This window comes from Musca vetustissima, unplaced genomic scaffold, assembly GCF_032173495.1.
Source record: "Musca vetustissima isolate MV318-11 ecotype Yass unplaced genomic scaffold, APGP_CSIRO_Mvet_v1 utg20533, whole genome shotgun sequence".
Lineage (NCBI taxonomy): Eukaryota > Metazoa > Arthropoda > Insecta > Diptera > Muscidae > Musca > Musca vetustissima.
The window spans coordinates 67,843-85,151 of record NW_026887404.1 but is presented as its reverse complement, the minus strand read 5'-3'; the positions used below and the strand labels follow the sequence as shown (position 1 = coordinate 85,151).

At 34.8% G+C, this 17,309-nt stretch overlaps 1 protein-coding gene across 1 annotated transcript; it reads left to right on the top strand.

Moving 5' to 3' along the window:
- The first annotated feature begins 12,373 nt into the window (after positions 1 to 12,373).
- On the top strand, positions 12,374 to 14,751 carry LOC133334977 (trissin). Its single transcript, XM_061543287.1, has 3 exons — positions 12,374 to 12,464; positions 14,313 to 14,406; positions 14,481 to 14,751. The coding sequence occupies exons 1-3, from the start codon at positions 12,374 to 12,376 to the stop codon at positions 14,749 to 14,751; spliced, it is 456 nt and encodes a 151-aa protein (XP_061399271.1).
- Positions 14,752 to 17,309: the final 2,558 nt, after the last annotated feature.

Below are 17,309 nucleotides of genomic sequence, written 5' to 3'. Positions count from 1 at the left end.
TGTTAGCTTTTGTCGACAATTTAAAAAATTAAACAGATGTTGGAATATCAAATATCAACAAAATTTAAATTAGCGGATGGTAAATCTATGGCATGTACTTAATGTTCATCATCTATTTCAACTGGATGTCATCTATAAAATTTATGTCCTCTGTCTGTCTTCTATTTCTATAATCTGTTATCATAGTCATCTATATTTTTAAAGCTGCAATCAATATTTATTTTTTTTTAATTAAAAGAAGTTAATAAATAAGTATTTTGAAAAGTGATTCAAATCTTAGCAAGAAGGATTTCCAGGCATAATTATACCCTTCACCACACTGTGGTACAGGGTATTATGTCTTTGTGCATATGTTTGTAACAGGCAAAAGGAAACGAGATAGACACATGGTTCCTTTTGAGAATATGCATAGAATCACTTTCTAAGTCGATTTATGCATGTCCGACCGTCCGTCTGTCTGTCCATGTATTTTTGTGAGCAAAGTACAGGTCGCATTTATGATCCGAATTGGATGAAATTTGGCACAGCTCATTTGTTTGGCCCAAGGACGAACCCTATTGAAATTGGGAAAAATCGGTTCAGATTTAGATATAGCTCCCATATATATTTAACCGATTTAATGTAAACGGTCCCTATATATCTTTCGATTTGCACGGAATTTGGAACAGCCTAATCATTTAGGTCTAGAATGATGTCTGCCAAGTTTCGTGAAAATCGGTCAAGATTTAGATATAGCTCCCATATATAGTTTCGTCCGATTTTATGTAAATGGTGCCCCAAAGTCCCTATATATCTTTCGATTTGCACGAAATTTGGCATAACGTATTGAATTAAGCCTAAAGTGATGTCTGCCAAGTTTCGAGAATATCGGTCCAGATTTAGATATAGCTCCCATATATAGTTTTGCCCGATTTCATGTAAATTGTGCACCAAAGTCACAATATATCCTTCGATTTGCACGAAAATTGGCATAACGTACTGAATTGAGCTTAGAGTGATGTCTACCAAGTTTTGAGAAAATCGGTCCTGATTTAGATAAAGCTCCAATATATAGTTTCGTCCGATTTCATGTAAATGGTGCACCAAAGTCCCTATATATCCTTCGATTTGCACGAAATTTGGCATAACGTACTGAATTGAGCCTAGAGTGATATCTGCCTTGTTTCGTGAAAATCGGCCTAGATTTAGATATAGCTCCCTTTTATTATAGATTGATTTTAAGTAATTGACGCACAAAGGAACCAATAGGAACAAAACGTTCTGAAATTAGTATAACCTAACCTGTGACAAGTTTGAAATCGCTTAATATTTGGATAAAGCTTCCATATATATTTTCGCCCGATTTCAAGTAAATTGGGTATCAAACTCCTCATGTTAGTCAGATTGACATCAAATTTTGCACAACTTACAAAATTGAGCATATAATTACGTAGTTGCGTTTTCTAGAAATACAGATATAGCCCAACGGATGACCTATTTATATTTGTTTGAAGTCGATTTACATACTTTTGTCCCATTGTAACAAACGAATGACATGTTTATGGATAGATCTAGGTAGATTCACATTTAGATAAATATCACATATTTTATTTCATCCAATTTCATATTACTAGTCCTGTTCAGTATACCCATAGTGGTGAAGGGTACCATATAGTCGGCCCCGTCCGTCTTTACTACTTTCCTTACTGGTTGATAATTGCACCGAAATTACAAAAAGTATGAACAAAATGAAAACCGAGATAATGGTGGATGATGATGTGGACAATTCGCACCGAAGACATCGATACAAATGATGATTAAAAAGAGCAACATATTCAATATAAACTACAGGCACATGGAAAAGGGGGGCTCAGAAAAATGACAAGAAAATGTACACATTGATATCATGGGACATTCAGCAATGTCGGCGCCTAAACGCTTATCCATAGACATATGCTAGTGAATAGATGGATAAACTGTACAAGACATGTCTATCAGGGATAAAGTAGAGCAAGGGGCACAACAGGAAGCAATTATGTTGCCACGTCTATGGGTTACAACCGTGGTACAATAATAAGGCAGCTTGAGTTAAATAACAAAAAAAAAAAAAAAAAAAATTCAAAAGTCGGACGGGGCCGACTATATGATATCCTTCACCACTTTGGGTACACACAAGAGATGCTCAAATGTACAATATCCTGTAGATAGAATAGACATAGCAACTTTGGGGGACTATTGAAATGGAATCGAGCGAAATTAACTTTGTGAAGTACATATATATTTTAACTAAATTAAAACTACGTCTACACATACCATCCTGATATTTATGAAAAATTGAATGTCAATTATTTGTATGAAATCGAGCAAAAAATGTATGGTGTTATATAAAAATGGACGGTTGCTAACTGTATATAGGAGCTATATGTAAATCTGAACCGATCCAACAAAACTTCGCATACATCAATCGCGACCTAATTCAGTACTCTGTGCAAAATTTTGTCTCAATCGGATCAATATTGGGAGTTTGGTGCACTAATTACATAAACGGAACTATATATGGGTACTATATCTGAATCTTAACCGATTTTTACAAAACTTGGCATATATCAATCTAGACCTAATTCAAATGCCAAATTTCATCCAAATCGGATCAATAATGCGACCTCTACTTTGTTCGCAAAAATACATGGACGGACAGTCGGACGGATGGACATGCATAAATCGACTCAGAAAGTGATACTATGCATATTCTCAAAAGGAACCATCTATCTCGATTCCTTTTGCCTGTTACAAACATATGCACAAAGACATAATACACGGGATGAAATTTGGCACAGTTCACTTATTTGGCCCAAGGACGAAACCTATTGAAATGTGAAAAAATTGGTTCAGATTTAGATATAGCTCCCATATATAGTTTCGTCCGATTTTTTGTGAATGATACACCAAACTGCTTATATTTGTTCGATTGGACAAAATTTTGCATAGCAAATGCAATTGAGGAAAAATGATGTGTGATAAGGTTTGTTGAAATTGGTTCAGATTTATATATAGGTCTTATATATATTTTCGTCCGATTTTATGTAAATGGTGCAGCCTATGTTTGTTCGATTTACATGAAATTTCACAGAGGGTATTAAATTGAGTTTATAGTAATAACAAAAAATAAATGGTGCATGCAAGGGTTGCTCAATTAGGTCCATGTGTTTATATATAGCTCTCATACTCCGTTTCATACAAATGGTACACCAAAGAATACAAGTCTGCCCATTTGACATGCAATTTTTCATTGATTTCAGAATGGTATGTGTATGGGTTTTTTCAATTGGTTCAAATATCTATCTAGATAGCACATTTAATTTCGCCCGATTTCATCTCAATGGTCCTCCAAAGATTATATGTCTGTTCTATCTACAGGATATTGTAGACATTAACATATTTTGTATGTACAGAAAGTGGCGAAGGGTATCATATAGTCGGCTCCGTCCGACTTTGGAACTTTCCTTATTGGTTTTTTGTAGGGAGATTTGTTACCATATACGACTACAAAATACCAAATTGCAGCGAACTCGGGCTAAGCTTATTTAGGATCCATCCGAAAAATTGACCTATATTATTAATTTTTTGTGGAGAGATTAGTGGAAGTGATGCAAATGTGGTATAGGTTGGTAATGTGGTATAGTCACTTTTTTTGTAAACTGAAAATTTTAGAATAACTGAAACATTTTCTATAGTTTGCTGTTCTCAAAAAAATAAGATAGCAATGACCTGTTTAATTTATTTAAATCACGTTGAGAGTCAGTACCAAAAATTAAATTTTTCATGAAATTGACTTTTTTTCGGTTGAAGTTTAAAAATAATTTTTTGTTTTACGGATGTACTTTAATCCTTATTACTAAAGCATTAAAATAATCAGTATGAACTAAAAATCAAATAATATGCGCGATTGCATTACATAATCACCAATTTGGAAAAAAAACTAGACATTTCTTCAGTAAACACAAGTGTAGGTAATGTGGTATACCTTGATTCTGCATGAAAAAAGGCCAGCACTATACAAAATCTCATTACTATGTGAAACATTTGTACTCTACGAGAGTCTACCATGAATCACAGGGATGAAAAACAAAGGCTATGAGCTTTAACAACTTCTCCATACAAAAATTAAATATTGCCATGTGTAGACATTATTATATAATAAAAATTAAAGTTGCACTCAACGTATCCGTTAAAAATCTTAACAGACATAAATCTCGAGCTAATTCGCATTCATTAAAAACGATAAATTATATAAGATATCAATTGGAAGTGAAAATTATACTATACCACATTAACATCATGTGGTATACCACATTACCTGCACTTTTTTAAAATCACTTTTTATGGGATTTCAAATATTTTCTCAAATATCTCTTAAATTGTTAGAATAATATTATTTTCAAATTGATACATGGGAAGACAACACATGTAGCATGTTAAGTGTAAATTTTCAATTTAATCGGATAAAAAATAAAAATTTGGCAATCTAAAAACAAATGGGTATACCACATTTGCATCACCTCCTGTAGTACCTATTAAGAAGTCAAAATAATAAATTAGAGCCAATTTGGAGGAAAAATACGAACAAAACCCCCGGGGGCTATCGTTATATGGGGTCTACCAGAAAAAGTGGACCTATATTTATAATTTTTCGTGGAGAAATTTGGTACCCAATAAAAACCCTATATGCCACGTTTCAGCGGATTCGTTTGGAAAACTCAAGAACCCCAAAATACCGAAAATTTGAGGGGGACCCTTATATGGGAGCTATGTCTAAATGTAGACCGATATATCCTATCTGTGCAAAATTTCAGAACCCTTTAAAAGCAAATGTCGATTAGAAATGTGTTTTCCGCAAAATTAAATATACCGTGCCGGTCACGTAATTAGTACACACCAGAAGGGAGGAGTGTTCTGGTTAACCCTCGAATCGTTTGGAATATTTTTAAATATTTTTTTATTCAAACGCTTAGGTGTACTGTGCTAGATCGATTAAGTGTGAGAACAGAAAATTAACACGGGAAATTTCTGATATATAACGGTATTTATGAAAGAAGTCAAATTTGAGAGGGACACCTAATTAGCCCATCTTGGAATTTTTAACTTAAATGTCGTTGATATTGAAAAATATATACAAAAAAACTACTTCGTGTTAATAAATTAAGTCTGATGAATATTTTTTAGAAGAAAAATTTTAAAAAAAATCTGTAAAGGGCCCCATACATTATACATCATGCCGTACAGCATTTATCATAGTATGTGTTACTTTTTGAAAGTTTATTTATGTATGTGTGACACACACAACCCAGTAGTTCGAGTAACTGGTTATAAACTAGTTATTTTACTAATTACCTGTAACTACCACTAGTTACCACATCATGCCCTAGACTAGTGAATTTAACATGGGTATGTCATTGGGGAAGTCAATTGTCCCCTTTAGCTAGATACCATTGTTAAGTATTATTCCTAGTGACAAATATATAGCAAATTGGCTATTATAACAGTTTGGAAAATTGAAAATATAAATGTTATACGGGAAATGTATTTCTTATTTATTTCATAATTTATATACATAGTTTATGTTTTGCTTAATTTTATCAGAATATTTACGCCGCCATATTGACATTTGCATTTTTTGTTTCTTGACCGCTTTTAACATCCGTTCTCATCACGAAATATTGAATCATCAAACAGAAAATAACAAAATATAAATAAAGATATGGGTCTTTTGGAGAATATTTACCTATTCATTTAATTATTTTCTCAATCTGTTGGATTCTTCTGGAGTGACATCTATTGAAAATCTCTAAGATAATAATGTTGAAATATTACGTACATATATATTTATTGTGTTGCAATACCAAAACTTACCCAAAATTCGTCATATGTTTTTTTTTAAGATTCCGAGACTTTTAATTCAACGGCACTTTATCTTGTATATCGTAGATATATATGACTTATATATGCTTAAAAGAATATTTTTGAAAATTTTTGCTTCCACAATTCTGAAAATTACAAAAAGTCTGAAGAAAATGACAATTCCTTTTTTGTTTTGTTTGTCGATTCACTACATTTTGCACTACCAGTAACTACAGATTACTACAGCTTTTTCAATCAACAAATGAAGTCAATAATCTATTTTGTGTGCCACTTTTGGGCATAAAGTAACTAGGGAACATAGGAACTAGCCATATAACTATACAATAGCAGACAATTTCTATTCATTGAACAACTGGGAATGCATGAAGAACATCAAAATAGTTTTGATTTTGAAAATGAACACCTATCAATCTGGTGAATAATATTCATTTTGAAAGTTGTCAGTAAATAATTTTGTGTACAAAAATAAAAAAATTGTGACGGAATAAAAAACAACTGAATTTACGACTCAAAATGCATTTTTTGGGACAAAGATCGATTTTTTGGAATAGTGATTGAAGAGTTTGCCATACACTTAGTCATTCTCACATATACAACCAGTAAGGAAAGTAGTAAAGTCGGGCTGGGCCGACTATATGATACCCTTCACCACTTTGGGTATATTCTACATATGTATCCAGCTTAGCAACATCATTTTAGACTTAAGGGGACCCCCCCATTCTCGGGGTCAAAATTTTTGTTGACATAATTCGAATCTACACTGATTAAGGAATGTCTCTACAAAATTTCAAGTGAAAATCTCAAGAACTCTTGAAGATATATCCGATTTATTGTGTCCACATCAAGTGACGGCTGAAGGGCTTCTCAAACTTTAAACGCGTTTTTCTCTAAACATTTTTTTGCGAATGGCGGGCACGATAACTCAAAAACTAATAATCCAATCGGTTCCAAATTTTGCAACGTTTCTCTGGGAGTGTATAGCTCTGGTATGAACTAGGATAAAGCCAATCGGTGAAGATCTTCCTTATTTTTTAACTTGGTTTTTGGTCAAAAATCGGCGATTTTCCAAAAATATTTTTTCAAAGGTCCACCATTTTGTTAATTTTAGAGCGAAGTCAATAATCCTAGTTCATACGAGAGCCAGACATGTACTCTTTCTAACACCGTTGGAATTTTCGGATTCCGATGTTCCAGTGAGGAGTTATCATGCCCGCCATCAAAAATAAGGACTTTTCTTTAATTACAAAAAACAACAACAAAACAATAACAAAATTTTGTTGTAAATTATTTTTCTTCTCTTTTAAATCTTCAATTGTATATGTGTAAAGTTACAAACCTTAACAAGCATTGGTATTGATTTACCAGCCCATTGAAAATCTTGAAAAAATAAAATCGAGAATGGGGGGGTTCCCTTAATTCAGTACTTCAGTAGTGTTGGCGGTTTATTTGGGATACCATTTGTATTTTGTTTTTATAAAAAAGAACTATTTATTAGTGAGGAATGTATGACATTGATTGCCAGGGGTAAGGCAGGGAAGACTATAGTTTCGGATCACGCCACTGATCCTCATCAGTTACCTTAGTTTTTTGTTGGGATATTCTCCCCAGAAGCTATTGCTTCTATACAAAAAACCTTTCAAACCCAAATGTCTCTCGTAACAACGCAAAGTACTTAGCTGACCAACGTACCCTATACCAAAATTCGTGCAAATCGAAAGATATATAGGGACTTTGGTACACCAATTACATAAAATCGGACGAAAATATATATGGGAGCTATATCTAAATCTGAACCGATTTTCACGAAACTTTGCAACATCATTCTAGACTTAATTCAGTACGCTATGCCAAAATTCGTGCAAATGAAAAGATTTCCAGGGACTTTGGTGCACCAATTACCTACAATCGGGCGAAAATATATATGGGAGCTATATCTAAATCTGAACCGATTTTCATGAAACTTAGCACAAATTATTACAGACTCAAATGTCAGTAAGCTATGCCCAATTTCGTGCAAATCGAAAGATATATAGGGTCTTTGGTACACCAATTACCTTAAATCGGATGAAAATATATATGGGAGCTATATCTAAATCTGGACCGATAGTCACGAAACTTTGCACACATCATTCTAGACTTAATTCAGTATGCTATGGCAAATTTCGTGCAAATCGAAAGATATATAGGGACTTTTGTACACAATTTACCTTAAATCGGACGAAAATATATATGGAAGCTATATCTGAATCTGAACCGATTTTCACGAAACTTAGCATACATCATTCTAGACCTTATTCATTACGCTGTGCCAAATTTCGTGCAAATCGAAAGATATATAGGGGCTTTGGTACACAATTTACCTTAAATCGAACGAAGATATATATGGGAGCTATATCTAAATCTGAACCGATTTTTATGAAATTTTACACACATCATTCTTGACCTAATTCATTACGCTGTGCCAATTTTCGTGCAAATCGAAAGGTATATAGGGACTTTGGTACACCATTTACCTTAAATCGGACGAAGATATATATGGGAGCTATATCTAAATCTGAACCGATTTTCACGAAACTTGGCATACATCAGTCTATACCTTATTCATTACGCTGTGCCAAATTTCGTGCAAATCGAAAGATATATAGGGACTTTGGTACACAATTTACCTTAAATCGGACGAAGATATATATGGGAGCTATATCTAAATCTGAACCGATTTTTATGAAATTTTACACACATCATTCTAGACCTAATTCATTACGCTGTGCCAATTTTCGTGCAAATCGAAAGATATATAGCGATCGGATCATAAATGCGACCTGTACTTTGTTTACAATTTTACATCTACAGACGGACGGACGGACGGACGGACATGCATAAATCGACTCAGAAAGTGATTCTATGCATATTCTCAAAAGGAACCATGGGTCTATCTCGATTATTTTTGTCTGTTACAAACATATGCACAAAGACATAATACCCTGTACCACAGTGTGGTGAAGGGTATAAAAAGGGGTTCATCGGCATGACGGCTTGATTTATATTTATTAGTGGGGAATGTATGGCATTGTTTGCCTAAGGGAACTGATGAGGATCAGTGGCGTGATCCGAAACTATAGTCTTCCCTGCCTTACCCTCGGCAAACAATTCCATACATTCCCCACTAATAAATAGTTGTTTTTTATGAAAACAACAAACTGGATTCAGTCTGACTATTTCCAAAAACAAAATACAAATGGTATCCCAAATAAACCGCCAACACTACTTAACTAGAGATCGATAAATATTTATAAAAATAAACAAAAACTCGAAGAAGGAGGAGTGTTCTGATTAACTCCTCCCTTCTGGTGTGTGCTAATTTCGTGACCGGCACTGTATATCAATATTCGAACGAAATACAGATGATATATCTATGATATATCATTCTTTCTTTCGGAAGCCCCCACAAATTAGGAGAATACACCAAGGGTTAGAGAGATTCTTCAAATTAAATATTGGTTTGGGGGAAAAGAAATCCATTATTTTTATATGAACTAAAGGACTTTATTTAACGTGCTTCGGAATGTCCGATTTGGGCTAAAAATGCACCGTTTTGTTGCATGATTTGTTGCCATTTTTAAGGTAATTTCGTCGATTTTATCGACATTTTCCACGGCCGGCCTACCTGTGCAAGGTGCATCTTTAATATCAAAAATTCCTGAACGGAATCCACGAAACCAAAATTACACATAATTGGCTGTTACAGTATCGGAACACCATTCACAATTTTATCCGCTTGGATTGCATTTTCGCATTTGTCAAAGAAAAACTGTAAAATGTAGCGAATTGTCTCTTTGTTCACTTCCATTTTTTAACACCCTGCAACAGCAAACAGCAACAACAAACTAATTTTTTTATTGAGAAATGTCATTCTTTCAACTAGCATAAATCTGAAATTGAGAAATCTATCAGTACAGCCATCTGCCGAAAAAATAATGGATTTTTTCCCCAAACTTATATCTTCCTAAAAGAGCATTAACATGTAACAAGAGGAGGTATCGCTCCATATAGGTCCTTAACGCATCAATAAATGCTCAACAGATATAATACCGATTTTCTATAGGTGACAAAAAGGACTTTATGTAGAACTTCTATATTCAGTTATTTCTAAATTGACAGACCATTCTCCGAGATGTTGCCTTCTACTTGATCTTTCTATCGGATTCGTGGCCTTCCCCTTCTACGTTCACTTGGCTCGTTTTTATGTGCCTTTTGAGCTGGAACATCTTCATCCATTCTCACAAGATGGCCCAGCCAACTCAGCTCGATCCGTCTGACTATGTCGATGTCCGAGAGTAGATGGTATTGCTCATGGTTCATTCGACGGCGATATTCACCATCGACGCAGATCGGCCCATAGATCTTCCGGAGAATTTTTCTCTCAAACACTCCAAGAGCTGGCTCATCTGCTTGCGCAAGTACCCATGCTTCAGATCCATATAATAGCACGGGTAGTATCAGCGTCTTGTAGAGTGTGAGTTTGGTCTAACGAGAGGTGGCCTTGCTTTTGAGTTGCTTACTCAGACCATAGTAGCATCTGTTGGCCAACACTATTCTCCTACGGATTTAAAAGATGATGTTATTAGTTTTGTTTATGGCGGTACAGAGTATATATGTATATATTTTTAAGTTCCTCAGTTGGCCCAAGTGTACTGGACGTCTTGCGCGTTGACACCATCAGCTTGGTCTTTTCACCTTTTACTGCCAATCCCTCATTGGCAGACTCCTTCTCAATTCGTTCAAATGTAGCTTTTACCGCTCGTAATGTTCGACCCATCATGTCGATGACGTCGGCGTAGGCGAGTAACATATGCTGTTTAGTGTACTTAGTGCTATATCTGTTCACATTATCATCTCGTGTGATCATTTCAAGATGGATGTTGAACAGGTCACACGACCTGCACGCATTCCTCTAGCCAAATTGTACAAATCAGCTGGTGCATGCTACTGACCATGCGTTGCCATATACGCTGCGTTTTTCGCCTCAGTAGCATTACGACACTCCTGATCGTAGCACGGGTTTCTTGATGGTGGTCTTTGGACCCCAAGTGTTACTTTTGCTGCAATTTGTAGGTAGTGGGCAATTCTCTGCCATTGTGCTTCTGTATTATTATCGGGAAAAGAAGTGCTTTCGTCAAACAGTTGGGTAAATTGAACGCATTAGGCTTATGCTATCTGTTGTGTTTTCAGCTTTTCGACGTCGAGTTTACGTGTTGCATTAGATCGCACCTTTGCTGCCACATTAAGACGGGTGTGAACCTTGGCTGCCACAAGGAAATGGTCCGAATCGATATTCGCTCCTCGTATCGATCGAACGTCTAAAACGTTTTATATACGTAACATAAATGACTTTATGTAGAAGTCCTACTTCAGACACAGTTGAATTATATTGGTTGTGGTATTATTGCTTCATTAGCATGCCTGTTGAACAAATTTTGCAAGTTTCGGATGTTATGTTTCTTTTGGAAAACTTTAGAATAAATCTAGAGACTAGAATAAAACATGTGACTGAAATTTTGAATGAAAAGGTTTTAAGAATACATTTTTTTGTTCTTTTATCTTTCTACATGTGAGGATATTTGAATAGAAATGACAGCCACAGAAAGATGTTTTCCAAGATGCAAATGACCATTGTCATAATGCATATTGTTGATGTTCATAAAGGATGCAATTGTAGTGTTGTGAGTATGTATGGTCGACTGTAATTCATCCTCTTATAAAACGATTATTTAGAATGATTGGTAAAATAAGAAAGTGTTATTGAAGCTCCTTGATTTTTCAAGTGCAAACTGAATGAAGATATTGCCATTATTATATTTTCATTACAATTCAAGAAGTGTCACGAATATTCGGCTATCTCAAAATTATTATCACACCCTGTCACCTTAATCCACCAACAATTTCATAAAAAATATTCCTCACATTAAAAGTTATTGATCAACTTTGTTAGCCGATTATAAATCTGAACATGATTTAAAAGTTTGAACACCACCTGTTGCCGTTGTAGTGTGCAAAGAAGAAGTGCGTCGTACACAAATAAAGAAAATATTTAAAATTCTATGCAAGTGTTTGGAAATAAAAAATGAAACAACGAAAAGGGTTATAAGAACATGGTCAGTAGCCAAAACAATGTGGGTTGATATAATGTCCTGAACATGATGCCATCCACAATGTACATTTGTATGCATAAATAAAAAACTTATTTGTGCATGCTTCGATGACTTTCTTCCTGGTGTTGCCTTTGAAGGAAAATATTGACAATATCTTCAAGGATATAAAAGCAGCGATTTTCAGGGTTTCAGTCTTTATCACTTCACCTTTGACTGGGAGCAGTAGTGTAAGAAATCTTTTTGTGAAGTTTAGTTGTCTTTGGAGTCTGTGATTAAAAAAAATAAAAATATTGTAAAAAAAACAAAAATAAATTTACAAATTGTGAATGAATTTACTGGATATTGGAGTTCCGATGAGTGATAGTAAATCCAAAGAAAAAATGCATTATAAGGTGCATTTTCATGTGCTGTTGTTTTGTAAGTATGACAAAAAAAATTTTTAAGAAGTAACAAGTGAAAAAGCGTTATGTTCGGCTGGGTCGAACTTTGGATACCCTTCACCATAGGTATTGGCAGACACTTGAAATGAAAAAAATATAAGGAACATTCAAAAAAGTCAACCTATACCGATAATTCTACAATCCGGTTTATCTAAACCATTTTGTACACCAAATACAAATTTCAGCAATTTTTATTGAAAACCCCAATGCGTGGACTGATACTAATAACACATGGTAGAAGATACAATCCTCAAAATACTGCAATTTAAATTACAAAGTTAGATTACATATTGTAGGAATTAGCGAATATATGGGGTTATAATTATATGAGGGCTATGCCTAATTAATACCGACATATGTCAATTTGGAACCCAATATTTTTTGCTTCGTGTCTCAATTCTTTTTTTCAGGACGGATAATTATATGGGGGAGATGCCTAAATTTTGGCCGATATATTTCATTATCGTCAGGTTCGGGTTTTTAAAACGATTTCCTTAGAAAGCGGAATGCTGAATCGTCTTATAATTCCATAATTTGTAGGATAAAACTGACTATTTCGAGTAACGACTATCCCCTATTCTATGATAGAATACGCCTATATGGGGACAACCCCTACACATGGAACTAATCAGCTAACTATTTTAATATAAGAAGGGGGTTATATGGGAACTACTCCTAAAAGGCGGTAAATATTAATAATTTTTGTAGGAAGATTTGTTACCTTATGCGACTACAAAATACCAAATTACAGCTAATTCGATTGACAAACTCGCTCAAGAACCCAAAAAATACCAAAAATTGAGGGTGCCCTTATATGGGGGGGTACCAGAAAAAGTGGATCGATATTTATAATATCGGTTAATTTATATAATTAGTGGAGACATTTGGTACCCAAAAAGAACCCAATGTACCAAATTTCAGCGAATTCGGTTGAAAAGCGCGCTCAAGAACCCCAAAATATCGAAAATTGGAAGGAGTTCTTATATGGGGGCTATCCCTAAACGTGGACCGACATAGCCCATCTTCGAACTTGACCTTCCTGCAGATAAAAGACGACTCTCAACTCCTTCAGAAGGTAGCGTGATTAAAACAGACGGGCAGACATGGCTAGATCGTCTTAGAATTTTACCCTGATCAAGAATATATATACTTTATAGGGTCGGAAATTAATATTTCGATGAGTTACAAATGGAATGACAAAATTTATATACCCTCCATACTATGTTGGAGGGTATAAAAAAGTGTCAGTCGGCGTTGTCGATAGATGTTTTCGGAATAATTGTGGCTAAATCGACAACATATAATTTTGTTGTTCATATAACTTTATGGGGTTTCCAATGCGAAACTTCGACATTTTCGTCGTTGGAATCATCGTATCAACTTACATCTAATACTATTGGCGTTTCAATTATACATCCACTGAATTACTCCGATAGGATGCTATCTGTCGAGCCATACATTTGATCAGCGAATCGAAGGTGCGGCTCGGTACTATTTTTAGAAGTATTATGAAAACCGGCTGAAAATATTTCTTATTGATGGGAATATGGGAGTCACGATTCCTATGCATTATATAATCATAGGCTAGTTCTAATATTTGAAGAATGCCCCTTTTTTCCTTTTGGAACCTCAAAATATTCCAGTCGGAGTTATAATACCCCTCTCCTTCGGACTTTTCGTAATTTAGCCGCATTTTTACACAGATATATACGATTTGATTTTGAATTTTGAGGAACACCATTTTTTTGTTGTTACATAGATTCTTAATATATATATTTCATATCAAAAATTATATCATCTTAAATAATATTTCAATTCTTTGAAGGTGTAATATTCATGCAGATTTTCACCTCATCGGCCATACCATGCGATTCTTGTGGTAATGAGTGTGCCAGTGCTTGTGGAACTAAACATTTCAGGTGAGTGTATTTTACACGCCCCTCAATAAGTCCATGATATACCGTCTACAATTCCCCTTTATTTTTCCTTGTAGAACCTGTTGCTTCAACTATTTACGCAAACGTACCGATCCGAATGCCATGAAAATGATAACGAACAAGCGGCTAATCGATTTCATAATGTTACAAGGGCGTGCGATGTATACCCAGAATGAATTGAGTCATGAGAGGAGACAACAACGTCAACAGCAGCAGCAACAACAACGAGAACAAGAACGTTACTTATCCAGATCCCTACCACCGTTGAATACCGACCGTCACAATGGTACACTGATATTTGAAGATTTACAAGCCTATTACGATTAAATGCATATCAAATGTGGTGGCGAACCCCCGCTAGCCAATTATACCACGAAATAACACTGATCCTGATGATGACCACACACCCGGATGATAACGACACGTTAATGTTGATGCTAATACCGAGATTTTTCCTGCGTACACACCCAAACACAACACAACTCATTCATGTTTAACGATTTTGTACAAATATTTTTAGGTGCAACACGCCGCTAATGTTCGGATCACAAAAAAGAAACACAAGAGAAATACAATTTTAAATGTTTATTTATTTTTTGTATGTAAATGGGTTTTTAAATTTTTCGTTGGCGGGTTAATCGCAGAGTACAACACAGGGAATTTAAAAAAAATAGGAAGATATATATATATATATATATATATATAAAAGAGCTTAGTGTTAAGTGAGTGAGTGACTGACAGATCATCGCCCAGACGAAACGGCTAAAGCTAGAAGCTTGAAATTTTGAGTGTGGATTGGTGTTGGTGTGTAGGCGTGAGATAAGGCTGGTTTTTGGAAATTCGAACTAGAAGGGTACGAAAACTACTAAAATGTACCAAATATGGTACCCTTTGTATTAGGCGAACGGGAAGAGCTAGAATTCTGAAATTTGGAATGTGGGTCACTGATGTAAAGTTAGGAAGATGTACAGAAGCGTTTTTGGAAATTTGTACTAGAACTGTACGAAAAGTACTAAAAAGTACTAAATGTGATACCATTTGTATTTGGTGAACCGGTAGAGCTAGAACTCTGAAATTTGGATTGGTGGTCGCTGAGTGTAGGATAGATGTACCAACGGGTTTTTGGAAATTCGAACTATAAATATCCGAAAAGTACTAAAATGTACTGCATTTGAATTGATAGAGCTAAAAACTTGAAATTTGGAATGCGAATTAGGTATGAGATGTAGAGTCCATATAAGGAGATGGTTTTGAAAGCGTGTACTCATGTGTACGAAAAGTTCTATATGATACTATATTTGGTACAAATTTAATTTGGAGATACAAATCGAGCTGGAATCCTGAAATTTGAAATTAACATTACCGTCGGAGTGTAGGATTGGGAATGTACGTAGTTTTGGAATTTTTTACCCAGTTTCAGTAATTTATATTCATGGGTACTAAATGGTACTAAATTTGGTACAATTTGAATTTTATGCGAACCAATAGAGCTAGAATCATGAAATTTGGAGTCAGGATCACTCTTGGGGTGTAAGATCGAGATATGTAGGAAGTTTTAAAAATTTTTACTAATGTGTACTAAATTGTTTACAATTTGAATTGTGGGTGAACTGTTTTGGTTAATTGGGACGTTTTGGAAATTCGGACTACTGTGTATTAAATTTGGTACAATTTGAATTAAGGGTGAACCGATAGAGTTGAAACCCTGAAACTTGGATTTAGGATCACTGTTAGGGTGTATGATTGGGGTCTGCAGGAAGTTTTGGAAATTCGTACTACAGTGTACTAAATTTGGTACAAATTGAATTGTGAGTGAACCGGTAGAGTTGTAATCCAGAAACTTGGATTTAGGGTCACTGTGGGGTTGTAGGGTTAGGGTAAGTTGGAGGTTTTGGAAATTCGTACTACTGTGTACTAAATTTGGTACAATTTGAATTGTGAATGAACCGATAGAGTTGTAATCCTGAAACTTGGATTTAGGGTCACTGTGGGATTGTAGGGTTAGGGTAAGTTGGAGGTTTTGGAAATTCATACTTTCGGAAAATAGTGCTTATGTGTATGAAGAGTACTTAATGGTAATAAACTTGATATTAAATGTAGGAATAGAGGTGGAATTCAGAACCATAGTACAACTAATTATACGGTATTCACGATTTCCATATGAAATATTTTTTTATTTCCTTTCCGCATACGAAGTAGCGGGTACTTTGCTAGTATGAATATAAAACTAAGGCAGCTGATCTTCTAATTTTAGTTATTACCAATTGGAGTACATAGGTTAACTACACGATTATTATTTGTATATATTTTATAGCTAATTTAAAAGACGCCTCGATGACGGAAGTGTTTTATGGGTATAAATAATCGATATTTGTTCATAGACTGCGTGTTTGGGGTAGTTCTCACCTAGAACCAACTTATTTTTGCTTGATCCGATGAAGTAGTTGGTACTTCGCTTAGTTATTTTATCCTTAAATGTTTGAACAATTGTTGTTCAAGAACCAATTGGTCCCAGAACCCAAGAAATCGATACCATATGACCACACAGCCTTCAAAATAGATTTGTAAAATCGAACTTATTTTCAAAAATTTAGTTTAGATTTTTGATCAGTTAATCAATACATATTTTATTATGTCTATATCTGTTCAGTTTGATTGTATGTACTCTTTCCATGACAGACGTCGATCAATTCGGAACCCAAAATACTTCACAAAGTTTCGTGTAGGGATTGCAGCTCCATAAAGAGAGAGGGATGGACAATTTTCTTTTCAGGGTTGAATTTTATGTTCCACCTATTTAACCATTGATTTAGTTGACCATGTTGTCTTCGAACTGTATTGGAAACTTTACCAGCTTAATGCTTGTGGCCAAGACAGATTTATCA

Coding starts and splice junctions, on each gene's coding strand:
- LOC133334977 (XM_061543287.1), top strand. CDS start 12,374: ATGAATTTACTGGATATTGGAGTTCCGATGAGTGATAGTAAATCCAAA. Junction 12,465..14,312: donor TTTTCATGTGCTGTTGTTTT/GTAAGTATGACA, acceptor AATTCTTTGAAG/GTGTAATATTCATGCAGATT. Junction 14,407..14,480: donor TGTGGAACTAAACATTTCAG/GTGAGTGTATTT, acceptor TTTTCCTTGTAG/AACCTGTTGCTTCAACTATT.